The sequence below is a fragment of the Prunus mume genome, linkage group LG2 (assembly GCF_029339155.1).
Source record: "Prunus mume cultivar Tortuosa linkage group LG2, ASM2933915v1, whole genome shotgun sequence".
Taxonomy (NCBI): Eukaryota; Viridiplantae; Streptophyta; class Magnoliopsida; order Rosales; family Rosaceae; genus Prunus; species Prunus mume.
Window position 1 is genome coordinate 27,029,849 of NC_142699.1, and position 24,688 is coordinate 27,054,536.

Below are 24,688 nucleotides of genomic sequence, written 5' to 3' on the forward strand. Positions count from 1 at the left end.
CACTCTCCACAAAACCCATTTGCCTCACCCGCACATCACTCAAAACTCTCTCCTCTTCTTCATCATCAGCTCACCTGTCACCACCACCAGCATCGTCGCCGGCGAGAATAGATCGCCGGAAATGAATATTCCGGCGACGTTACTACTCATATGCATACGAAATGTTCGTATCTTCGATCATCGCCATCACGTTTTCCACGAAAAACCCTCATCGGAAGCCATACTCTTTTAGCTCAAGTTTTCCCCAAAAAAAAACAAAAACATTAACAGTTTCTAGAGAGAGGTACTAATTTTTCTGTTCAATCTTAATTTTGGAGCTTTTGGACCGGATTGACCCTGTAGTCGGAGAGAACGAGTTGAGATTTTCGAGTGTTTTTGGTAGTTGAGGAGGAGAGTGAATGTGGATGAAGAAAATGTTGATTTCAGAATCGAGTTGATTTTTGTAGAAATTTTTGGTTAATTTCGTAGCGGTGTAAATGCGAAGAGTCTGTGTGTCTGTGGATTTTGATTTTGGATCCCAAAGTTTAACGAGGCTGAGATATAGATGGGCGGTGAGTCAGCCTAGTTATTTGTAATTTGTAAAACCACAGCAAAAAAGAGCACTAAAATCCTTAAGAAATTCCCGGAGCTTCCCTCTTCTATGCCATTTCCGATGAAGATCCAGCCGATAGATGTCGACTCCGAGGCCTTGATCGAACCGGCCAGGGTCGACTTGGCGAAACCGGTCTTGAAATCGCGGCTCAGGAGGCTGTTTGACCGGCAGTTCCCGAGCGTGCTTAGAATTTCTTCGGCTCAGGAGAAGCCTAGCAGTGGTACTGAGCCACCGCAGCAGAGCTTCAACAACAGCAAGGACGGAGGCAACGCCGCTGCTACCACGGAGTTCGAGCCCAGCTCGGTTTGCTTGGCGAAGATGGTTCAGAATTTCATCGAAGAAAGCAACGAGAAGCAGCCACCGCCGAAATGTGGCCGCAACCGCTGCAATTGCTTTCACGGCAACAGCAATGACAGCTCCGACGACGAGCTTGACGTCTTCGGTGGCGGTTTCGGCGATTCAATCCCCTCGGGTTCGTTCGGCGGCGACGCCTCCGATATTCTGAAGGTATATTCGCCCCTTCAATTCTTCCTTTACTTCTTTTTACGTTTTTATTACTGTAGCTGTTCATTTTCTCGCGGTTTCCTGGCAACCAACCAGAGTATTTAGATGATTGATTGTTGCTTTTTTGTAAAATCAGAGTCTGATTCCATGCGTGAGTGTGGCAGAGAGAAACCTCTTAGCCCATACAGCGAATATCGTCGAAGCAAACAAAAATCAGAAACAGAAAGACGATTGGAGGAAGGTCGTCACCGACGGACTCAACTCTCTCGGCTACGATTCCTCCATCTGCAAATCGAAATGGGAGAAATCGTCCTCTTTCCCTGCCGGTACTTAAAATTCTCTCTCCCTTTCCAAGCATCCAAACAGTTTTCCTATATATAAAAAAATACAAGAATTGAAAATAATAATTTTGGTTCTGGCGTTTGGGCTTCAGGTGAATACGAGTATATCGATGTGATGGTAGAGGGCGACAGGTTGTTGATTGACATAGATTTCCGATCGGAATTTGAGGTCGCTCGATCCACTGGGCCCTACAAGGCCGTCCTTCAATCCCTGCCGTACATTTTTGTTGGAAAATCGGACCGTCTTGGCCAGATCGTCTCTATCGTATCGGAGGCAGCCAAACAGAGCCTGAAGAAGAAAGGCATGCATTTCCCTCCATGGCGGAAAGCCGAGTACATGCGCGCCAAGTGGCTCTCTCCCTACACCCGAGCCACCGCAACCAATCCCCGAAACGACGCTGCTCCTGCTCCGGAGGTCCCAACCGTAGTTTCCGATGCTCCGACCGAGACCGAGACCGACAATCTCAGCGATTGCGGCGAACTCGAGTTGATCTTCGGCAAGAGCCCGTCGCCGCCGGCTACCCCTCTGCCATCGCCTGCGGAAAATCCAATTTCCGTCGAGAAGGAGGCGGTGAAGTGGCAGCCGCCGGCGATCAAGCCGAAGAGCGTCGAGAGAGGAGCGCGGATGGTGACCGGATTGGCCTCGCTGCTTAAGGAGAAACCTTGAGGCAAATTTTGGTTTTTTAATTTTTTTTTTGCCTTTTTCTTAATTTTGAAAATCCACGGACAGAAAAAGAAGGATATAAAATATAAAAATATAAGTAAAAATATATAAATGGCAGTTGGAATAGTAAGAGTGTACTGGTACAGGCTTTTTGAACTTGTGTCTTTTGCCCTTTTTCCCAGTTTCCCCTCCCCTTTTTGTTAGCAAGGGCACCCCAATGTAAGAGAAGCAAGTAAATCTATGCACGATGATCTTTATGTAATAAAAATAGTTTTAAAATAAAAAAAGAAAAACAGATAATATTTAGCACCTAATTCAGTATTTAAATTAGTAATTTATTTATTTATGCATCTAATTTATTATTAATAATTACTAATTTGTTTGTTGGTGGGTATTTTGAGGCAATGAGCTCTCTGCAGTGACGGTTTCTTGAAAGGGGAACAAAGTGGGATACGAGACTCTTTTCTCAATTTTCTCATCTTTTTAGGGCATTTTTACTTTTTTCGAAAAAAATTAAAATCATTAAAGAAAAAAGAGAGAGAAAATGTTGATGAAGATGACGGCAGAGGGAAGGGGAAGCTCGTGGAGTCTCGAAGGCCGTGAGGGGTTAATAATAATAATAAAATAAATAATAAATAACAATAAAAATGAATAAAACTCATTAGGATTGCGTGATATTCCCTGCAATTTTATTATTTTGGGTGTTTATTATTCGCTCGTGAAAAGTGAAAACCAGTAAACGAGTTTCATTCTGTTCAATCCACCACCACCAGAAATGAGGGAAACTTCATTTTTGTGTGTGTCGAAGTGTTAGTTTGACTGAGGACTCTCTGCGCTCACGACTCACAACAAGCTACTCTCCAACACGTGCAACAATTTGACTGGGCGGTGAAGAAGATAAAGATTTTTGGGTTTGGGTACTTTTTGTGTGCAAATGAAGCTCGAGTGAGACCCACAACCCTATTGCTTGCCACAAGAATTTAGAACTCATGTCCTTTTCTTTAAGATGTTCATTGTGCATTGCTTGATGTGTTTTTTGGGTCAAACTGATAATTAGGGGTAATTTGTGATTCAAATTGACAATTAGGGATAATGGAAACATCAACCGAAGGTAAGAAGACGGTCTCTTTTTCTATCTAATTGTACTTTTTTTTCCGCAAAAGATAGCGAATGCATTGAGTCTAACGGCATGAATTTAATTTCAGCTAAGTTTTTGTAAAAGTTTGTTTGTGGATGGATGTCTTCTATAAGCATCTTTCATATTTGTGATATTTATGTCACAAAATTGATGTCAATATATTGGATTGCATAATCTCTTACTAAATTTTATTAGCTTTCAACAGTTTATTCCGTAATAATAGGAAAAGTGGAGTGTGCTGCATATTTTAAAGTCATACTTAATACATGATCAAAACAGTGGAGTGTTTGACAAATTTCAAGCCTCTTGGAGGGTTGAAAACCTCATAAATCCACCTTCGGAGTCTTTTCTGGTTCAATTCAAACACACGTTTTCAGAGTCCTATCCTAACCTTAATTATTAAGGTAATGTGCATCATGGCTATCTACAGACAAACCGACCTTGTTGGCTTTTCATGGCACAAACCTCCCTTCTATTGTTGTGCTACATTGGTGATAGATTTGCCCAAAACTTTCTTTTCAATGGGACTATAAGTTTTCGACTACATGTTACTAATGCGATCTGACTAGAATATATGACGGATATCATTTCAATATCCACTTATTACATCAATTATTATTATAATCGGACATTATTTTAACGCGTCAACTATTATATTAAAGGATTTATTAGTATGATTAAAAAATGTGATCCTCTCAACCAATTTACAAATTTTTTGCTTAGAAATGATTGTGGTGGGGACTTTGCAATCCATTATGTTGTGTAAAATATATGTTCATGTTATTATTGCTATGGTCATTCATATCTTATAATTTTATGAAGTGGGTAGGGTCGGTTACAATGCTCTCAAGAACTACAAAGGCTCCAAAAGTGGGGTTGGGGGTTGTGGTTGTGGGGTCCCTTTCTTCTTCTTTTTTTAATTTTTAATTTTCTTATTTTTTGGGTGATAAGACTGATGCTGGGGCTTTCTTTTTTGTTCAAAGCAAAAAAATAAATTGCCACAAAGTTTTGAAAAAAAAAAAAAAACTTGTGAAAGCAACTTCCCACCCACCCTCTCTCTCTCCTCTCTCAATGAGAGATTGCTTGTGATGTGCAAATTTGATTTCATTCTTTCACCCAAGTTTGCCCACACCACACGAAATCAAGTGTCCGGATATTGGAAATTGGGGAGAGAGGATAAGGTGCACCCATCCCCATCTTTACAGTAGTGGATTCTACAATGTTTGGCTGTGGGATTAGGATATTCTCTTGGACATATGCTTTTTAGGTTTTGTGCCTTTTCTTTTTCTTTTTCTTTTTTTGATAGCACAAAATTTGAGGAATGTACCAACCCCAAAAACCCTGTGAGGGGTTCACGAAAAGTCTAGGGCTCCTTCACTCTTATCCAATCATGATTTGACATGCCTGTGCTGTGCCACTGCCACTGCCCTGCTCTTCATTCATGCATTCTCTATCCTGTACGAAATATAGATCCAGTGTTTGGATGACATGTGGCTCTCAGGTCCCTCATATTTTTGCCTTTTCCTCTTTCTGCTTCTGATAAATTTCTTTATTCATTTAGAAATATTCTGTCACCATATAATTTCACAGGGTCTTCATATTATCAGAAGAAGATTATTTCACCGGCCGGCCGGCCAGCCAGAGGAGTATGAATGAATGAGTACAATGTATTTACACATTTTGATCCACAACACTATTATCTAGACGTGCACAGAAATGTTTTGAATCTACCCAATTAATCATATAATGTCTTCATATTTTTGTTGTTGTTGTCTAGAACTGAATTAGATAACTCACTAGATTTGAGGTATATTTAAGGAGGAACTGAAGAAATTTTGTCCGATAAGAGAGGGTTTACTCATCAAATAAATTTATTTGATCCAATTCTCAAAAACTGGTAAGATATCAACACCTTATAATCATTCCTCTACTTTCATTGCCTTCTATATATTCAACTTATTAAACACCTCTATCCACAGCATATGCACGTTAAATTTAGTTGGTCGAGCGGTGAGTATGCCCACTTAAATTCAAGTTCGAATCCTCTATTTTATAGATTAGAGTAATTTAGATTATCATTTATATTCAAAAAAATTCTATACGATAGAAACAAACCCTAAAGTCTAAAAGGTTTAAAAGTACAAGATGTCGAATTATAACACAAGCCAACCTTTTATCTTTTCTTTTTAATTTATTTCCCTCTTTATTATTATTTTTCTTTCTTGTCCTGCTTGAGACATAAATGCATGACAGGTGTCCACGGAGTATGACGTGGATCAATGGTAAAACGTTAAAACCTCACAACTGTGTGTTTCTTGTAACATTATGTGTGCACATAGCATGCCATCCATCACACTCAAAAAAAAAAAATAAAAAAAACATAACGAGAATATAAATTGAGGTCACTTTGAAACATGCATGTCCACAAATTTATATAAAAAATAATGGACAAGTAAATATATTTAGCATATCTCCCATCGCTTTAATGGGGACAGATGATTTCAATGGAGTTGAATGCTTCTTGCTTGACTTTAGGCTTCAAATCAAAACCGATATGAAGCTCTCACCATCATCAAAATAAATAAATTATTTTGTTTTTTCAACCTAAAATCAGTATGTGATTCACAATTGATGTCACAAAACAATTAATATTTTCACGTCAACTGTTTTATTGTTATGAACCAAAACCAGTCATGAAGATGCACGTAGCAGCTGAGCCATGGTCAGCAGTTTGCGTCAAGACAGAATGGTCTCATTCAAACTCCATAGAAATTAATGTTTCATGACTTTTATAAGGAACTAAATAAACTGTTTTTTTTTTCCTTGCTTAGACTTTGATTATTTTGTATTTAGGGCACAATCCAATAAAATCCACCTATTTCTAGGGCTTATCCAAGTTCGGACATGGATGGATAACATCCTTAGAAACTGCTAAGGAAGAAAAAGAAGCAAACTTCAATTATTTGTTAGCACATCGTTTCATTTTATTGGTATTTTATTAGTGTTTAGATCTTCTACGTATATTAAATTTTGGGTTGATATTATGCTTATAATCAAACGAATGTCACTTGATGGTATATTTGTTAAATACCTAGTATAAAGCTTAAATGCCTGGTTAATGTCGTTTGGTCGATCACGCACACATATGGATTATGTTTGACCTTGATATAGGTGAATTTTACACACTGAATTGAGTGATGACACATGCATCAACAACTAGAAATTAATCATGCGCCTCGCTCAACCCGTTATAGTATTTCATGGTTTAGACTCAATAAGTTGACTAATAATATTCCACACAAAATGATAATTTTAAAATTCATGAAAGGAAATATCCCAAGACGTATAACAACAACCAATTCTAATGCCGTGAATTGGTTGGAGTAATCTATTCCGTCTCAATATTTCATTTGCGACAAAGTGAATAGACTTGAAAAAGAGAGGGAGATTATAATTGGACCCAAAAACAAGAACAATTAGCCACATACAAAATTAATGGTCACATTTGCTTTGTTTTTTTTTTCTTTCCCCTAATCAGATTCAACATATTCTCCAAGCTAAATGGCAAAAACAGGTTTTTTTGTGCGACCACTAATGTGTTTTTCTGATTGCCTTTGGTGTGACCAATAGGTTGCATTTGGCGGATTGTTGCTTTCCAAATGAACATTTCCCACAAAATTACCCAAATTCATGAAGTCGTAATCCTTGTACCATCTATCAAACAAAAAAAAAAGAAAAAGAATGATCTTGATTGGCTTGGCACTTTCTAGATGAGCTTTTACTATGCAACCCTTTTGAGCCAATTAAACATAAATACTTGCATTTATTTTACTGACTCGAATTTAATACAGGAAATAACAAAATGGCAAAAAAAACCCAATTAATTCTTTCAAAAGAGGACAGTTTTGTGAACCATTTGAGGAAAAAATTAAATTAAATGTTAGAGAACCAGAAAAAAAAAGAAGAGAAAATTGAGATTATGAGATACTGCAGATGCTACTGTTTTAGCTGGAGGATCCTCAGAAAGTCTGTGAAATTACCTGAGGCTGAGGCTGAGGCTGAGGCTGAGGCTGAGGCTGAGCTTCATAAATGATAGATGATGCAGCCTGTGAAATTGCCTCTTATTAATATTAATTGACCGAAGCGAAGGAAGGATATTTTTAGATTTGAATTACAACCACTAATTATTGTACAAGTACTTCAAACTTGAATGAGGAATTAATTATACCCAACAACAACAATTGGCCACAATCTTTGCTTAAATGATGCACTTGATTGTTTATATTCCACAGGCTTCAATTGATGTCGACCTTCTGTTGCTGTTTTATATGCAAATTCTAGTACCATTATTTTTTAGTGGGGTTTTTACTTATTTATTTATATCATTTTTATTTGGATTCAGGATGCATTCTAATATGACCAATTCAAGAAGGTTCCTATTGGATTTCCAGTAGGATAGAGCCAAACCATTTTATGCCGCTCATTCTAATTGGATTTCGACTTCGGCTGTCATTATAATCTATAAAGTTCTGGTTTTGGTTGGTAGCCATAATTAAATTACGTATAAAGAATTAAACCAACGAGGTCTAGTCTAGTAAAAATAGATCTTAATTTATAGACCAATGGCCATGACTCAACCTTGATAGCTCTTGTAATTTAGGCTATCGTTTGTATAAAAAATTAAAAAAAATATGAAATAAATAAATATGTATGAATCCTGTAAATGGGCTCAAAACAGAGTACCTAGATAGACAGCAGAGTGACCTGGTATTGAACCTAGCAAGCTTTGTTTTCAGTTCATGACCATTGGCAATTTGGCAGGCGAAGCGACTTGGAATTGAATTTAGCAAACTGTTGACCAAATCAAAAAGAATTTAGCAGCTTTGTTCTTAATTCATGTCTATTGGCAGGCCATTCTCAGCTGCAAAGAGCTTTCAAGAAAGTTTATTGCCGTATTTCAAATGCTTATACTTGTGTTACGTTCAAATGTCACTTCCATTTTAATCCTTCGATCTCAGTTGTGCCCTTTTTCCTTGGGAAAGCTAGGTTGATTTATGCTGTCATTTCATGTTGACATTTTGCATGATTTGTGGGTCTTCAACCTGTAAGTAGTATCACTTCATTATTATTATTTACTTACGTTTGAGTTGGGTGAGATGTTTGGCTTGGATTGATATACATATAGATGATAGTATAAACAACTTTAAATAAATCTAATTTATGAGTAGGTGCGTAATGAGTGGACTTACTACCCTGATCAATCGGCATAACCCACTTTTGGAGCTTGAATTAAATTCTCGGGTTAGTAAAATAGATAAATTCACAGTGATAATAATTTGAACAAATTTATTTGATAAGTCATGAAATGTTTTGAAAAGGACATTTGAACTTGAATCCACTCATGGAAACATTGGAATAGGGAGAAATATTTCTTCTTCGGTTTGAGAAAAAATCATTCAAACAAAGGCCAGAAGGCTGTCGTTGGCCTACCAACCGAAAAAAGAGAAATAATCAAATCTCTATGATTCTCATTGAGACATGTACACAACTGGTTGTTCAAGTATCATAATCATTAATAGATAACCTTAATGTGTGAAAATTATATAAAATTATTTAAAAACGAATAAATAATGCGAGGGGCGAGCTAGAAATGAATTTTCTTTGCTAATTTGTAGTCAATGGTCTGCAAAGAAATATCATTTCAATCTCTTTTTAGAGGAACTTTATTCTAAAGAAATGCATATGCAGTGTCATTTTGTGACAATGTTGACCACCATCTCCGATGTTTGGTTTCGACAAGCAGGGCTACGGTCAAGTTGTTTGACAGTTGGGTGGTGTTATAACATCATCTAGAACGTCTACTCCCAGGCAGAATCTCGGCCCTTCCATTAAACAAGGCAGCAAACAATTTCAAAATCTTCTGATGTTTATGGGTCAGAGAGTTGAAAGCTAACGCTATTATTTGCACCTTCTCATGTTTTTATAATCCTAACCAGTAAGGATCTGAATGTATATAACATTCACAACACTAATACAATAACAGTAATCACAAATATTTAGTAATAAGTAGAAAAACCCTTCCTTTCCACAAAGCTTTCAAGGCCAACCACAAAAACATAAATAAAAAATATATAAAAAAATCACACAAACAAGTGAGAGGAAAGATGGTAATTGGAACTGTAAGTCAAGTTTAGAGTATTCTTTAATAGGTACACAAAACTAGTTTTACCTAGAAACAGGAACCTATCACAAAGTGCACTCCTTACAGTTAACATCCCACTCTCTTTACCCTTAATCATCTGTCATTATCACTGCCACCAAAATGGTGCACTTCTCTAGTAGGAGCAGCTCTTGAGTTCCACCACACATGGGGGGATGGAGTTCGGAGGGGGAAGGCTATGTGTATGGATCTAGAAAAAGTAGAAAGTATGCTTCAATTGCAGTGTTCTCCAAGCAATAGGTAAATATTCCAATATTCCAATCTTCCAACTTCCAATGGATGTAATCTCAAATAAGTCAAAAGAAGTTGACCGCCATCTTACAACCACAAACAGTCTAGACAATTCCCCTGGAAGCAGTGCACCTAAGAAGACTTCTAAGCCCAAGTAGGCCCAGCCTTCAGACCTGCATACTAGTTATTATTATGTGCCAAGTTCCTAACCGTCACGTTATGAGAATTATCTTGCTTTATATTATGTTATAACTATGGACTAAGAGCTTTAGAAGTTCTTGTCATGTGACTTTTAAATGAGCTTGTATGGCTAAGATTTCATGAAAACATATGTAATGAAGGGGATTCCAAGGTTGCTATAGCAGTATAAAGTTCTTTTAAATACATTTCCCTATCGATTCAATGAAAATCAAATCTGAACTAAAATAGTGTTCTTAAGCTTAGCCCTTCATAGATTAATCATTCCTGGTTCAATTATTAAGCTATATTCACTGTAAGTTATTGCCCATTGCTTTGATTTCTATTTCTGGTGCATCACCAAAACTGCAGCAGAATTTGTTCTCTATTATAGACAATTCTGTTTTTTTTATAGAATTTGCCTCTATGCAACAGCTACTCCCTTAATTACACATTTAGGCTACTCAAGATACATCCTTTAACAAATCCACTAATCTACTGCCGGGAAAGATGAATTCTTCCCCATGTCAGTCCTTTGAGTTTTGCAAAAATCAGCAAGCATAGATGGAACTAGTAAGTAGAAATCAAATTCATCCAAGGGCTTTCTTCAGTCTCTTAATTGTATGTTGTCTCTTCGTGCTCAAATCCCATCACTTCTCCCCAAATCTACAATCCAATCCAAACCAAAGAATAGAAAAGCAGCTACAAGCATTCTGTGTATTAAGGTTTGTGTTTGGCACATTTGATAAGGATAGGATATTTGGTGAGCACTTACAACCGGATCAAAGCCATCCCAGTGCATTTTGTAGCCCACTATAGCAGGACAACACCCCCCTCCCCCCTCTCCACCAAAAAAACTACATAAGAAAGGGATAATGCCATATAGGATTTCACCAGCTTCCTCATGGACCAACTAAACATGTGAAATCTTACAAAAAGTTGATAACCTTTCTAAAGGATGTTATATCCTATCCTATCCTCCTACTCATGGGACGTGCCAAATACACGCTAATGGACTGGTAGACACTAGGAGAAAAACTTAGCGAGATATTTCTTCAATTTCAGCAATTACCAAAGAAAATTCAACTCTCCATATCAGTATTCCTAATGTAGAGACTTGCACATTGAGCTTATACAATATTTGTTCACATAGCAATCCATAGACACAACACATCCACACAAACATGCCGCCTTCCATATCACGTTTATTATCAGTGACAAAACTTGATTTTGCATCAAATACTATACCTCGCCGCAAAATTCTAAAACCAACAAAATCAAAAGCGTTCAATCACTAATCTCATTCAACAATGCATACCTCAAAATCTACCATTGTTTTCAAATTCATCACATCTACATTCACAAGCCAAAACAAATCAAAGCAGAAGAAATTACAAAACAAATCAATTAGAGCCAATTAGAGCATTAAAAAAACCCTCCAAATCCCAAATAGTTAGATTACAAAATCCAGAGCGTAGATTCCCTCAACATATACAAACACATACACCCAACGATTTCCAACCAGAAGAAGAGTTAAATCACACAAAATTAACTACTTATCTTTGGTGGAGACGCCGTACTTCTCCTGCATCTTGGCGATTTCTTCCTCCTTCTTCCTCTGATCAAGCTTCTTGCCCATCTTCGCCTGCTGGTAATAAAGCACGATCAGGTAGCGGTTGGCGACGTTGAAGCCGGAGAGGTGATCCACCGCCGTTTTGGCGTCGTAGATGTCCTCGTAAACGACAAAGGCGGTGCCTCTGGTGTCCTTGTTGGTGCCGATGCGTATCTGTCGTATGGCGCCGTATTTGCCGAAGATGTCGTACATCTCCTCGCTGGAGATGTTGAAGGGGAGATTGCGGACGTAGAGAACGCGATTGACTTCCGGGGGCAGACGAGTGTTGCCCTTTCGGAGACTGATTGCGGCCATTCGGGGATTGTTTGGAGGGCGGGAAAGCGAGGGAAAGTTTTTCTTTGGGGGAAAAAGTGAGGGAAAAGAAGGATCTGGAGTCTCGACTATTTTGTTGTCTCGTCTCGTGTGTTTGATTTTTCAATTGGAAAGAGATTTTATAGGCCAGGGCCACCGACTTGGCTCGATCTTTTTTTTTTGTTTTATAATGTTTGACCGTTGATGTAGAATCTGATGGTTGGAGAATATACCCCAGCTATTAAACCCTTTGTTTCTTCTTTATTTGTAGAGAGAGCCAGACAAAAAACGCTCATCGCAATGCTACTTGTCGTCATTGGTATAAGTTATAACGAGGTTTTGCTTCCAAGATTTATGAGGAAAGCTTTCATCAGCAAATTGACATTGAAGAAGAGTATAATGATTCATGTTCGGGATTCTATTCTAGAATCTAGATAGCACACAACGGGGGCTGTCCGAAAAGCTGAAGAACAGACGATCAGAATTATTCAACCGTAAATAATTAGGACCAGATCCATGCAGTAGAATTTGATAAGAGTTGAAAACAGAACTGCGGACTAACAAACTTGCTAGCACTGTTACAATAATGAAAACAGGATCATTACGTACAAAGATCACATAGATCACAAGCAAATATTCAGATAATCTTCTTTTGTTTTTTGCTTCGACTACCAGAGCTTGAAATTTTCCTCTTCTTAGAGCTTCAAGTTTTCTTTCTTCTTAGAGCTTCAAGTTTTCCTCTTGTTAAGACTTGTTAGCAATAACAGGATCGCCATCAAGAAGAAAAAGGCTCCCCCAACAGATGGTTGTTAAGAAATAATAAAGCAAAGGAAGACCACTAATTTCAACTTGTTTGACACTCTTTTTCTCCAAATCATACCAAGAAAGCCTGTTGCATCCGTTGCCCAGGCCCGGCATGTCCAAAAGAACCATTTCGCCATTCTTTGAAAAAGCCAAAGGCTTGACATTATAAACATCCGGTTGCCTGTCAATAGAATAAAGCCGGCTCCACGATTCTGTCTTTCCATTCCTTCATAATCCAAACATCCCATCCAGACCAGAGATTAAGACAAATACACAGATAGTCTCCCAACATCTTTAAGTATGGCGTATAACGATCTCTAATGTCAACCCTATCCACTGGGATGGGAAACGCCAGATATTTCTCACTCGCAAGATCAAGGGTTACGATTATGCACTGAGGATCTAATAACTCGACCCACATCAGCCAACCTAGAGCACCATTGAGAAACACGATGTCAAAAAAACCTACTGGATAGCCATAACCACTGGAAGGAATGTCCTGGATCCTTTTCCATGAGTTGGCTTTTAGGCTATAAACACTAACTTGGTGACTCACAAAAATGTCTTTCTCATTAGCCATCTCCACAATCTGCACTAGTTTATAGTCATCATTGGTTGAATCGTACCCGAACCCATAGTTATGCAACTCTAATTCTGGTGATGGCGGCTGGGCGTGTGGTTCGGGAATCTTCTTCGACTTTTGTATTGACGGGTTCCACAAAGCAATACCCCCATCCGTATAGTTGCGTACGCAAACCAGACCATTGGCGTAGCCAACTATATCCCATGAGTATTTTGACGGCATCGGACTCCCGATTTTCTCATCGTCCGCAAAAGACAATGAAAAGAAATCCAAGTTAGAAGTACGACGATTATGGAATAAAATGTTGCGAGTAGAGTTGGTTTTGATGGAGCGTTCATGATGCGCTTTGATGAAGTCTTGGTTGTGGATCAAAGCATACCAAGCTTTGGAAACACACGTTTATCGGATCAAATCCTTCTGCTCAAGCCTGAAAGGATGTCAAAGATTAGCTCCTATGGGATGTTTGACATGGTTGAAACTAGAAAGGTTGGGTTTAGGGTTTGAGGTTCTGGGATCTGGTTATAGAGGTTATTGTGCTTTTGGGTGGCTAAGGGTTTTATGTTCATTGATAAAATATGACGCATAATTAAATCCTAGTAATCCGAGGAAACCCCAAGGTCTCAAATATTCTTGCTTAACAAGTAAGTTAGGAGTCATAAAAACTAACATGGTTATATCGAGGAATCAATATTCTATTAGATTACCTATTCTAATATTAAAAACAAACAGGCAAGGGGCTTGTTGCCCATTCGAGGATTGATTGGATGGCGAGAAATCGAGGGAAAGTTTATGTTGCTCTTCTTTTAGGAAAATTATGACAACCAAATAAAAACAGGTGAAAGCCCCATAGATTGCAGTTTGATCTTTGCCCCATTTATGCCTTTCATAATGCACTACTCTGGAGTCTCGTGTATTTTGTTGTCTAACATCACTTTATTCACACAAGTATAGATATTAGAATGACCAATATGCATACTTGAGCTTTTAAACCCTTGTTTCTTCTTTTGTTCAAGAGATCACATCTTCTAGCTGGACAACAAACACTCATCGCTACTAATTGCCATTGATATAATGACATTCCAAACCTATGATTTGATCGAAAGCTTTCATCAGTAAAAGAAAGCGCAGAACATTATTCTACCCTAGATACTACATATTCATGAAATGGCTGCTGTTCGAAAAGCTGAAGAATAATTAAGACCAAATCCATGCAGTTGCTTTATGTATGAAAATCTGTCATATCCAGATATGCTGGGTAAGCAAATTATGAAGTCATCTTCATCATATATGTCTTGGTAGTTTTTAGAGCAACTCTTTCCCATCAGCAGCTCTAAGAGAGCCCAGTTGAACAGGTGCTTGGGTTCCCACTACTTTTGATGATCCATAACCTGACAAATTCATGCCTTGAGCCTTCTCTTTCTCTAACTGCTCCTTAATCCAAAAGTATGTAATTCTCAATCCATCCTATTAAAATCAGAGTTGAACACACATTAGTTCATTCGGTAGAAGTGAGATTCAGTCAAGAAAACAAATCACTCCTGAAAAATTGTACCTTCAACTTCATGGTAGGGGCCCAGCCAAGCTTCTCCTTAATCAGAGTGTTGTCTGAGTTTCGTCCGCGAACACCCTCAGGGCCAGGGATATGATGGATGGGGAGCTTCTGGTTCTCAAAGCTTAGGACTATCTCAGCCATCTCATTCATGCTAACCATCTCATCACTTCCAATATTTACCGGCTCCCAGAAGTCAGACTTTGTCAATCTGAATGCATTTGAATGTCAAATCAGTATGCATCCATTATACCTTTTCAAAATCCAACTTATTGATTTTCAAATAAAGCTTAAAAGGCAGTTATTTTTCCTATGATGGAGGGATTGATAGAAGAGTATTACAATTTCCACAGTAAACTAAACATTAAACCAATTGATGTGCAATGAAAGCAACAGAATCTTGAGTACCACAAAATATCAAATTGTAGCAACAAATGTTTTCATTTGAAGGCAGTATTACCTTAGGACACCTTCTACACATTCATCAATGAAGGTGAAAGACCGCGTTTGTAGGCCATCTCCCCACATCTCAAACTTATCAGTGGAAGTGAGGGTTTTTCGACAGAAAGCAGCAGGGGCCTTCTCTCTACCACCTGCAAAACAGATCACGAACAAAATGCAACAATGAATATGCCAAAATACAAAAATATACGTGTGCGGCAGTGTGTATCAAGTCATAACAGAACTCACAACTGGAGGCTGACCTTTCCAAGTTCCAAAGGGTCCATAAATATTGTGGAACCGCCCGATCCGACACTCAATACCAAAATCCTTATTGTAGTGCTTGCATAATTCTTCAGTCATGAGCTTCTCCAAGCCATAAGCATCTTGAGGCTATTACACAAGCAAAGGGATTCAAAAATGACGAAAACACATTTCATAATTAACATATTTGAATGCAAAGAACTCAGCAGAAACCTCCGCAGGCCAAGCATCAGACTCCTTCAAGCTCACATTACTAGTGTCCAACTGTTTAAATTCAGGGTAAATGCAAGCACTAGATGCATAAAAGAACCTGCAAACCATAATGAGAAATCGAGTTAGCAGATATTCAACCAGCAAAAAAAAAAAACCAGAAGTTTGAAATCATATGTGATATCGTGTAGAAAAAAAGACTTCAAAAACAGAATGAACAGATAAAAGAACCATTTCAGTTGTTTTGTAAAATTAAAAAAAAACGAAGTGGAAGGTATTTATAGTGGTGACTAGTGTGGATCAATAGACCCTTGAACATTGCTGAAACCAAGTGGAATAAGTTAACTGAAATGTCTAAAAACAGATAACAAATCCAAGGCAAACAAACCTCTTAACTCCATTGATCCTCGCTGCCTCAAGCATGTTAAAGCTGATCATTGTGTTGTTATACATAATGACGGAATGGTTGGACTGAATAAAACCCATACCTCCCATGTCAGCAGCAAGGTTGAACACATGGTCAACACCAGAAGTGACCTTCAAACAGTTATCCATCACCCTCAGATCAACAAGATGGAACTCATTACAAAACATGTCCTCTGTCATGTGTTCATTTTTCTTCCAGTCAGAAGCAATAATGTAGTGACCTTCACTCTTCAGTCGCCTGGCAATATGCGAAGCAATGAAACCACCAGCCCCCGTTATGGAAACCCGAAGCTTTTTGGAAGGCCAGTACTGTTCCCTCTCCAGGTTCTCATATGTGTATTCACCGTATTTACTTCCCCCAGTAGTTCCCATTCTGCAACAATACACATACCAAAAAAATGTGAAGAGTTTGTAGTGAAGATTTTTCAGCATCTATGATTAATTAAGCATTTTAACATCTAAACAAATCGAATAAGTGCCTTGCCAATGAAGTTTCTTATTGTTAAAAAGGTGCCATCTAAAATTAATGCCGAGGTTGGTTTAAAGGAAGAAGAACAGATACTGCTTAAAATTCCATTAAGGGTAGATAATGTAGGATTTCTGATACTGCTTACATTTTCTTATGATCTTATCTACACTTTCCCGGCAAACATAACAGGGTACACAAAAACTGTATGTTAATTGAAAAACAATCACATAACTCCATGCCACACCATCACTTTAAAACACTCACTGCGGAATAATAAACAAATGAATTTACATAAACAGCAGAAAATCAAAATTAGTGAAACAGAGCATCCTCAACCCTCATGATCAAGGAAATAAAGACAACCCAACAATCAAAATAACCTGAAAATCACAATACTTGCATAAAGTAAAACATGCCCATAAGCAAAATTATCGAACTGGAGGCAGACGAGACGATGAATGGAAAAGGCAGTGAAAAAATGAAAGAAATCAAAGCAAAACCGCCACGCCCAGAAATTATTTTCAACCAAAATAGTTGCTTACGAACCTTGCAAGCTGAGAGATGTTGGAATAAGATGATGAATTGCAGTGTGAACGAGAGGTTGGAAGATTTCGAATAGAATTCCAGCAGGAATGGCCAGTACTAAGTAAACAAAAAAGCAAAGCTCAAGCAAATTAGTGAGGACCGACACACTTTACGCAGTGTTGTACTTTATTTTTTCCTTTTCTTTTTTCTTAGAAAGAGTGTAAAATCTATATCTACGCTCCCTTCAATTTTGATGTTATTATCAAAATGGGACTCGGGACTTCAATTTTATCAATATAAAATTTAATATTTGACCAAATCCCGTCAACGTATTTAATCTTATAACTTTTTATTTGAACATTAGAAACCAAAAAAACATTAAAAAAAAAAAAAAACTGAAAAACAAAACCCCCTTATCCTCTCCTCCCCGAACTTTCTCTAACAACCACTTGGCGCCATTTCTTCAGAAGGACACTGAAAAAAGATCGATCGGAAGCTAAGCAAACGACCATGCTCCGCGCACCACCTGATTCCCTCTTTCCGCTTCGTCACATTCACAAACCCAACTCACTACTCAGAACTCGGACGACTCGGTTCTGTTGCAAAGCAAGTCTGATCACAAACTCTGATTCGTTCGAGGTGGGTCGACTCATTGGGAGCTATGGCTTCATGAATATCACCAGGTATCCTTTTGTCAACGCTGCTTAACTTTCTGTTTGCTTTATAAGAAAATGAAAGGAAAAAAATAAGAAGAAAAGTTTTCTATATAGAGCTGCAGTTGTACGTCCTAATAAAGATGGAAGCTTTTATGAGATTTTGGGGGTCATAATGTCCTATGAATTTGTCTCTGTTTTGGTTTTTTGTTTTTCTGATTAAACAATTGGAACGAAGGTTAGGTTGTTGATTGGGCAGTTATCAGTATTGTTGTTAATTAGAGTTAAATTTTATTTGATAGTTGTTGAACATGCTTTCTGTGTTTGGTGGCTGAGAAATTGGAGGAAAAAGAAGTGCTGTATGTTCTTATTAATTTAGATAATCACCGTCCGCTTGATTGATCTTTTGATAAGAAACCAAAGGGAAAAGAAGAAAGTTAAATGGAAAACTGTAGATTGAAAAAATTCTACTTGGATTCATTGGTTCATACATTATTAATACATTATTCTTTCTTTTATTTGATCTTATTTTATTTATTGATTTTTTCTCCTTTTCTCTGCCTGAAACAGCTCTTCGGGGTCTCCATTGGGCGAAGATACTGAATACTCATCGGGTGATTTGGGGCGGTTGAGAGTTCAAGATGTAGGAGAAGGCAGTGTAAAGATCAGGTACATTCTAAAGGATATATGTATGGTATGCTTAGGCACACAATGACTGGTCCTATCAGTTTGAGGAAATTAGCTCTAAGGAAATCTATATTGTGAATAAGATATCTCTAAATTATTATCCTTCTGATGCTAATAGTACTCATGGCAGTTCTTTTGCAGGCTATATGATGGGAGAGTCTCTCAGGGTCCACTGAAAGGGACTCCGGTTGTTTTTAAGGTAATATTGTTATCAATGCCATTCTCTTTAGTTTGATTCACTTTTATAGGCTCATAATTTCTATTGAACAGTAACATTTTTAAGCATGAAGGTTTATCCTGGACAACGAGCTGGTGGGAAATGAGGCGGATATGATGGCTGCTAATGAGCTAAATGCTCACGTATTCCTTCAAGTAATACAAGTTGTTACTTAAATTACCCTATAAATGATTGCATATGCATGCAACGTTTCCCAATTACTTACAATCAATATCAATACCAAAAGCATTTCCTTTTCCTGTTTTTTAGTGTTGTCCTTTTGTTTATTTGTTTTTTTCAGAACAGTTCAAATGGCATCTGTCAGAATCTTGCAATACTCGTAGGTGGGTTTGAAACGAAAACTGGAGAGCAGGTTTGTTATGTGAAATTATTTCTCAAGACTTTGCTTATACAAAGTGTTTATTAATTCTTTTGGTAGAGACAATGAATGAATGAAGAAATTTATCATGTGCAGTGGCTTGCTTTTCGTAATCACGGGAAATCTAGTGCCGCAGATTATGCTAAAGTTATGAGTGAGAAAGTGTCAAGAAACCGTGCAGCGGGAGTCTGGAATAAATTTGAGCAAGAGGAAACAATCAAACGCAGAAGATATTTTGTTACCAAGCTGCTTCAGGGCATTATGAGAGGTCTGGCTTACATGCATGATCATGACAGGTTGCACCAGAGTCTTGGACCAGCTTCTGTTATTCTGAAGTATGTTGCTTAGAGATATCCAGTTTTGTTCAAGACAGTGCTTCATCTAAATAATTAGTTTATGAATTTTCTCTCTGCTAAAATCTGCTTAAACTTTTCAACTGCTGGCAGCACAATTACAGAGAGAGATGCTGCTTACTTGGTCCCACGACTTCGGGATCTAGCCTTTTCTGTAGACATTGGGTATGCTAACTGTCATATAATATATTTGCTTTTGTAATATTTTTTGTATGTGTAATCTATGCTTAATCAAAATTTTGGTGCTTTGGCCAAATTTCAATCCTTGGCCTAGTGATTCTTTGAATATTTTAATTGTTGAGGTCCTGTCTTTTACTCTACCAACGGACAAAGGAGGAGGTAACAAGGGAGCATGCAGAAGGAAATGTTGTTGTTGAGTCTCTTCAATTTATCAAAAGGAAAATAGTAATTTTTAAAGGTTAATTAATAATATTTTTAAAATAAGGATATAAACGTGGAGTCATTTTTTTTTTTTTACTCAACACTCCAATGAGTTTGTATAATCTAATTTATTTGTGAATCAAAATGCCATTATTTATTTATGATTCACTGCAATTTACATATACAATTATCTATTTATTAAAGAAAGGCATATGAGGATTTATTGAATAACAGTAAGTCATCTGTACCTTAACAGTTGCATATCCAAACACATTGTTTTCTAGGTATTCAAATCTAGAAGGGTATCCTGGATTACTATCGGAGGGACTTTGGAGACGAGCATCTACTGCCGGTGCCTTCACTCCTATGGAAAAAAGAGCCTTTGGAATATCAGATGACATGTAATTTGTTGCACTTTGGCTTCATTTCAGAAGTTCGAATTCACCTCATATTCATTACGCTATCTTTTTATGATCTCCATGCAGATATGAAGCAGGTCTTCTCTTGGCATACTTAGCATTTGTTCCATTCTGTGAAGCAGGCATAATGGACGGACTTTCCTTGCAAGTAAGCTATAATGTTACCATACCTTTTCTTTTGATTTTAGTTGATAGTTTCCTTTTTCTCGTATGAGTGATTGTTGTGGGAAAACGCAAAGTGGATACTGCTATGTTTGTGGTGGGTTGTAGATAGACAAAGTTAATAGTTGGAACAACCCGAGAAAAAAAAAGAAGAAGAGTAGGGATTGGTGTAATGCAGAGACATTACAGAGAGAAATAAGGAGGAGAAAGTATAGATGGAGATATCAAGGCAGCAAGCTCTTCAACATCCTCCATTCTTTTCCAAATTGATGTAGGACAACATAAGATTATGGGGTACTGTAGGTGCTACAAATTTTTGTAATAGAGATAAGAAGAAAAACTGCTAGGAATGCAGAGAAATTAGAGATAAAAAATACAGAAAAGAAGAGGAGAAATTATTGACGAAGATACTAAGGCAGCAAGCCTTCGAACAAATACTTAAATCTGAAAAGAATCCACAAAATGCTAAATGACATTAAAGAGTTGAAGACTTGGAAAACTTACGGGACACAGTTTTCTAAACCCCAAATAGGTTGACTCTTAAAACTATTGACATTGATTCTTAGGTTAACTGTTTGACTAACTCTTGAGTAACAATAGAAAAAATGAAATAAATGGTCCAACTCCCTTGATTACCATTAACAGTTCTCTTTGGGAAAAAAGGCTTCTAGTCACAAACTTGGGAGAATGAGTTTAGTATTGAGATTCCAAACATAATTTTTCTTTTCTAACCCTGTTGTTGCTACTACATTAGTTATAGTGATATTCACAAACAGGATATTTCGTTTCTAACCCTGTTGTTGCTACTACATCAGTTATAGTGACATTCGCTAACAGGATATTTCGTTTCTAACCCTGTTGTTGCTACTACATCAGATATAGTGATATTTGCAAGTCTTTTAGACATAATTGTTTATGTTGTGAATTTGCAGAGGCTTTTGGAGAGCACTTTCCAACTTGATCTTGGAGCAACAAGAGAGTAAGATATCATTGATATCATAAAGTGCTCATAACGATTATTAGTTTGTTTATATAATAGTAATAAACACTTCAACTTTTGTTTAAAGAACTTCCTTTAGCTCTTGTAGGGGCTTCATACCTCACTATCTTTGTTTCTGTAGTTTAGGGCTTTGTTTCATGGAATTGAGTTACTGAAATTACACATATGTGGTCCGGCCTCACTGAAGCTTAATCACAATGATTTATAGGGTAAATTTAATGGTAGACAGACTACACTAGGATGAAGCATAATTTATCCATTGTGACCTGAACTTCATCAAGCATTCACATCAATTATGAGTTTAAATTCCCATCTACGGCTCCTTTTTTACAGTTGAACATTTTTAGCGTGATCTCAGTTGTTCTGCAGTCTGATCTGATGGAGCTACCATTTTCTGTATGTCCAATGAAGTCTTGTTTTACTAATCTGCTTTGTTGCTGGAATAATAGTTATGTTTAGGGAGATTTGCTGCACTACAATATAAAAGATGAACAATGCAGGGGTTAAAATGTATCAATGGACTGGTAAAGACCTTTTAAACATTAATTGTCTTTGATTCTGTGTCTTTATTTTTCATTGAGTCTATGTAGAATAAGACAAAAGTGTGCTCATGTTACATTTGTATTATACTTTTTGAATTTTTTCTTACTTTTAAAGTTAAGACCTTCTTTGCAGGTTTTGGGATGTTTCTGCCTCAGGTGCTTATTTTCTTCCCTTTTACCCCTTTTGGCAGGTACTGTTTAGCAGATGACCGGCTATTAGATGCTGTGAAGTTCCTGGATCTTGGAGATGGTGCTGGTTGGGAGTTACTCCAGGTTGGGTTGTATTTTTTTCTTTTTTCACAACTATATTTACTTATCTCAGCATCATTTCAGCATATGATGAGCTAATATAGTCGAAGTTAGCATAAATAGATGATCGTTTTTGGCACCCACTTTAAACACTTAGGGTCCATTTGATAACCATTTCAATTTTAGTTTTTAGTTTTTATTTTTTGTGTTAGAATATAGAGGAAAAAGAGGTTGAATGGAAGTGAGAATGAGAGTGGAGATGAGATCGAGATAGAAGATGAGAGGGGAGGATGGTAGGGATGAGTAACAAAAGTGAAAACAAAAACTAAAAATTGAAATCTATTTCAAATTGTTTTCACTTTCAAGTTTTTGTTTTCACTTTGTTTACTCCCCTCTCCCATCCTCCCCTCTCATCCTCACCCAATTCTCACTCTCATTTTCCTCTATACTCTAGCACAAAAAATGAAAAATGAAAACTAAAAACTAAAATTGAAATGGTTATTGAACGGGCCCTTAGTATATTTAGGGTCCTTTTACATATGCAATATGGTATCTTAGCATATCCTAAACAGTCCGAGTTACCATGTCGAAGAAAAGGTTACTGTTGTCCAGTCTCTTTTTAGGCATTGAATTGGTTATACTGTTTGAGTAAGATACATCTTCCAATTGGAAGAAGCTTCTTTAATCATTCAACGGAATGTAAGATATATCTTCCAATTATCACTTCCATTTTGTTTTATTAAAACAATGTTATTTCACTCGGTTGTAGGCAATGCTGAATCCTGACTTCCGAAAACGGCCAATTGCACAGGCTGTACTCAATCATCGCTTCATGACCGTGGGCATACTTTGAGATTTTGGATATAAGGATTTGATTTATAATGTATGTTGAAAGGTAAAGGTACAAGGATAATTAGATGAAGGCTTAATTATTGATATGGCCCATATGCTTTACCAAAAATCTCAATTTACCCCTTGTACTTGCAATTGGCTCACTTTACTCCCTGTGCTTTATGCTCGTGTCCTCCGTTCCTCTATTCTGTCTAGTTCCTCACTTGATTTATGAATATATATATATTGAAAGGTAAAGGTGCCTGGATAATTAAATGAATTGATACTTAGGTTTATATAGAGTTTATAGTTCTTTGAAATAAGAGTAAATATCTTGACTTCATATTGCTCAGTAGCAATCCGTAAATACTTCTGTCCATGATTTAAAGAGAATTCTTGGTACATTATGCTGAGAAAAGATCAAATTAAAGTTGGAATTTGGTACATTATGCTCTTCGATCACATGAGAATTTTATCTCATATACATATTAGCAGGAAACATAAGAAACCACAAAAGTTGAAGCATCATCTGCACTTCTATCTTAAATGTAGCACTGCCAAGACTTGCTTCTATAAGCGCCCAGTCCCAGCTTGTCAATCGAATAAAGCAGGCTCCAAGACTCTGTTACTCCATATTCCTTCATGACCCAAGCATCACGTTGAGACTTGATAAAATTATAAACAGAAGTACACAGATGGCTTTCCATGACATCCAAATTGACTGGAATGGGAAACTCATGATATTTCTCACTGGCAGGATCTTGTTCTGACATTCATTGTCTAACTGTTTAGAACTTAGAGCGCCGTTCAAAACCACGTTGTCATTTAAATATAATGATGAACCACAGCAAGGCACGTTCTGGATCCTTTTCCATGAGTTGGCTTTTAGGCTATAAACACGGACTTCATAGCTCACAGTAACATCTTCGCCGCCATGATCAAGCTTCCTAATCCCAACTAATTTATAGTCGTCATTCAAACCCCTCCAGAGTTATAGAATAAGGGATCGTCTTGAGGAGAAGAACTTGGTGGTGGAGAACAAGGTTAGCGTTCTATTGTTTGCAGTCATAGAGATCATAGTGGGGACTTGCTGCTTTCTTAACAGGATCGCCATCAAGAAGACAAAGACACCCCCAACAAATGGTTGCTTTGTAGTGATGAAGAGGCAGACCCCTAGTTTCAACTTGCTTGACACTCTTTTCCTCTAAATCATACCAAATAAATGTATCCTAGTAATTTCGGCATTCCACCTTCAAAAGAACCATTTCGCCTTTCTTTGAAAACACCAACGGTTGCAGAAGTCAGGCACCCCAGGCTTAATAGAATCCCCGAGTCCCAGCAGGGCAATATAATAAAGAAGGCTCCAAAGATTCTGTCACCCTCATATTCCTTCATGATCCAAGCATCACTTCGGGACCTGAAGTCATGAACACAAATACACAGATAGTATCCCTGTTGGAAATATGAGTGCTAAATTGCTATAAAATAAACAAATAAATACTGCAAACAGAACAGATTTTCACAAAAGGAGAATTGAACTAGAAGAATCTTAATTGAGTTGAGGCAAGTGTTGGACATTCTGACCTTAAGACGAATTATGCCCCAGTGCTTATGGTTCGCTAGCGTTCGCCTCCCACAATACAACGACTCCCCTCCTTGTGAAAGAAGAACTGCAATTCACAAGGAACTTTGAACCAAATTCCTATACTTAGTCCGAACTACACAAAAGAGAGTTACAACTTACAAGTAGATT

General features: G+C 37.4%; 4 protein-coding genes and 1 pseudogene across 4 annotated transcripts; 2 read left to right on the top strand and 3 right to left on the bottom strand.

Moving 5' to 3' along the window:
- On the top strand, window positions 1-2,257 carry LOC103323959 (uncharacterized). Its single transcript, XM_016791701.2, has 3 exons — window positions 1-1,099; window positions 1,233-1,422; window positions 1,530-2,257. Exons 1-3 carry the CDS (start codon window positions 641-643, stop codon window positions 2,102-2,104), a joined length of 1,224 nt encoding a protein of 407 aa, XP_016647187.2. The 5' UTR covers window positions 1-640; the 3' UTR covers window positions 2,105-2,257.
- Window positions 2,258-11,182: 8,925 nt separating this feature from the next.
- Window positions 11,183-11,956, bottom strand: LOC103323958 (splicing factor 3B subunit 6-like protein pseudogene; annotated as a pseudogene).
- An 823-nt stretch (window positions 11,957-12,779) lies between these two features.
- On the bottom strand, window positions 12,780-13,400 carry LOC103324177 (F-box/kelch-repeat protein At3g06240-like). Its single transcript, XM_008226219.2, has one exon. It carries the CDS (start codon window positions 13,398-13,400, stop codon window positions 12,780-12,782), a length of 621 nt encoding a protein of 206 aa, XP_008224441.2.
- Window positions 13,401-14,091: 691 nt separating this feature from the next.
- LOC103324176 (GDP-mannose 3,5-epimerase 2-like) lies at window positions 14,092-17,277 on the bottom strand. The gene is made up of 7 exons (XM_089045579.1): window positions 17,084-17,277; window positions 16,031-16,441; window positions 15,646-15,742; window positions 15,432-15,561; window positions 15,188-15,320; window positions 14,731-14,938; window positions 14,092-14,642 (listed from the first exon to the last, which is right to left on the bottom strand). Exons 2-7 carry the CDS (start codon window positions 16,438-16,440, stop codon window positions 14,481-14,483), a joined length of 1,140 nt encoding a protein of 379 aa, XP_088901705.1. The 5' UTR covers window position 16,441; window positions 17,084-17,277; the 3' UTR covers window positions 14,092-14,480.
- Window positions 17,278-17,430: 153 nt separating this feature from the next.
- On the top strand, window positions 17,431-23,091 carry LOC103323957 (Protein kinase superfamily protein). Its single transcript, XM_008225986.3, is given in 13 exon segments — window positions 17,431-17,745; window positions 18,286-18,384; window positions 18,544-18,601; window positions 18,693-18,716; window positions 18,718-18,774; window positions 18,921-18,992; window positions 19,095-19,333; window positions 19,445-19,516; window positions 20,017-20,133; window positions 20,218-20,299; window positions 21,246-21,292; window positions 22,047-22,128; window positions 22,874-23,091. Coding segments are annotated over 13 exon segments (1,206 nt in total). The 5' UTR covers window positions 17,431-17,572; the 3' UTR covers window positions 22,958-23,091.
- The last annotated feature ends 1,597 nt before the right edge of the window (window positions 23,092-24,688 follow it).

Coding starts and splice junctions, on each gene's coding strand:
- LOC103323959 (XM_016791701.2), top strand. CDS start 641: ATGCCATTTCCGATGAAGATCCAGCCGATAGATGTCGACTCCGAGGCC. Junction 1,100..1,232: donor ACGCCTCCGATATTCTGAAG/GTATATTCGCCC, acceptor TTGTAAAATCAG/AGTCTGATTCCATGCGTGAG. Junction 1,423..1,529: donor ATCGTCCTCTTTCCCTGCCG/GTACTTAAAATT, acceptor TTTGGGCTTCAG/GTGAATACGAGTATATCGAT.
- LOC103324177 (XM_008226219.2), bottom strand. CDS start 13,400: ATGCCGTCAAAATACTCATGGGATATAGTTGGCTACGCCAATGGTCTG.
- LOC103324176 (XM_089045579.1), bottom strand. CDS start 16,440: ATGGGAACTACTGGGGGAAGTAAATACGGTGAATACACATATGAGAAC. Junction 15,562..15,645: donor CTGATGCTTGGCCTGCGGAG/GTTTCTGCTGAG, acceptor CTTGTGTAATAG/CCTCAAGATGCTTATGGCTT. Junction 14,643..14,730: donor CCCCTACCATGAAGTTGAAG/GTACAATTTTTC, acceptor TGATTTTAATAG/GATGGATTGAGAATTACATA.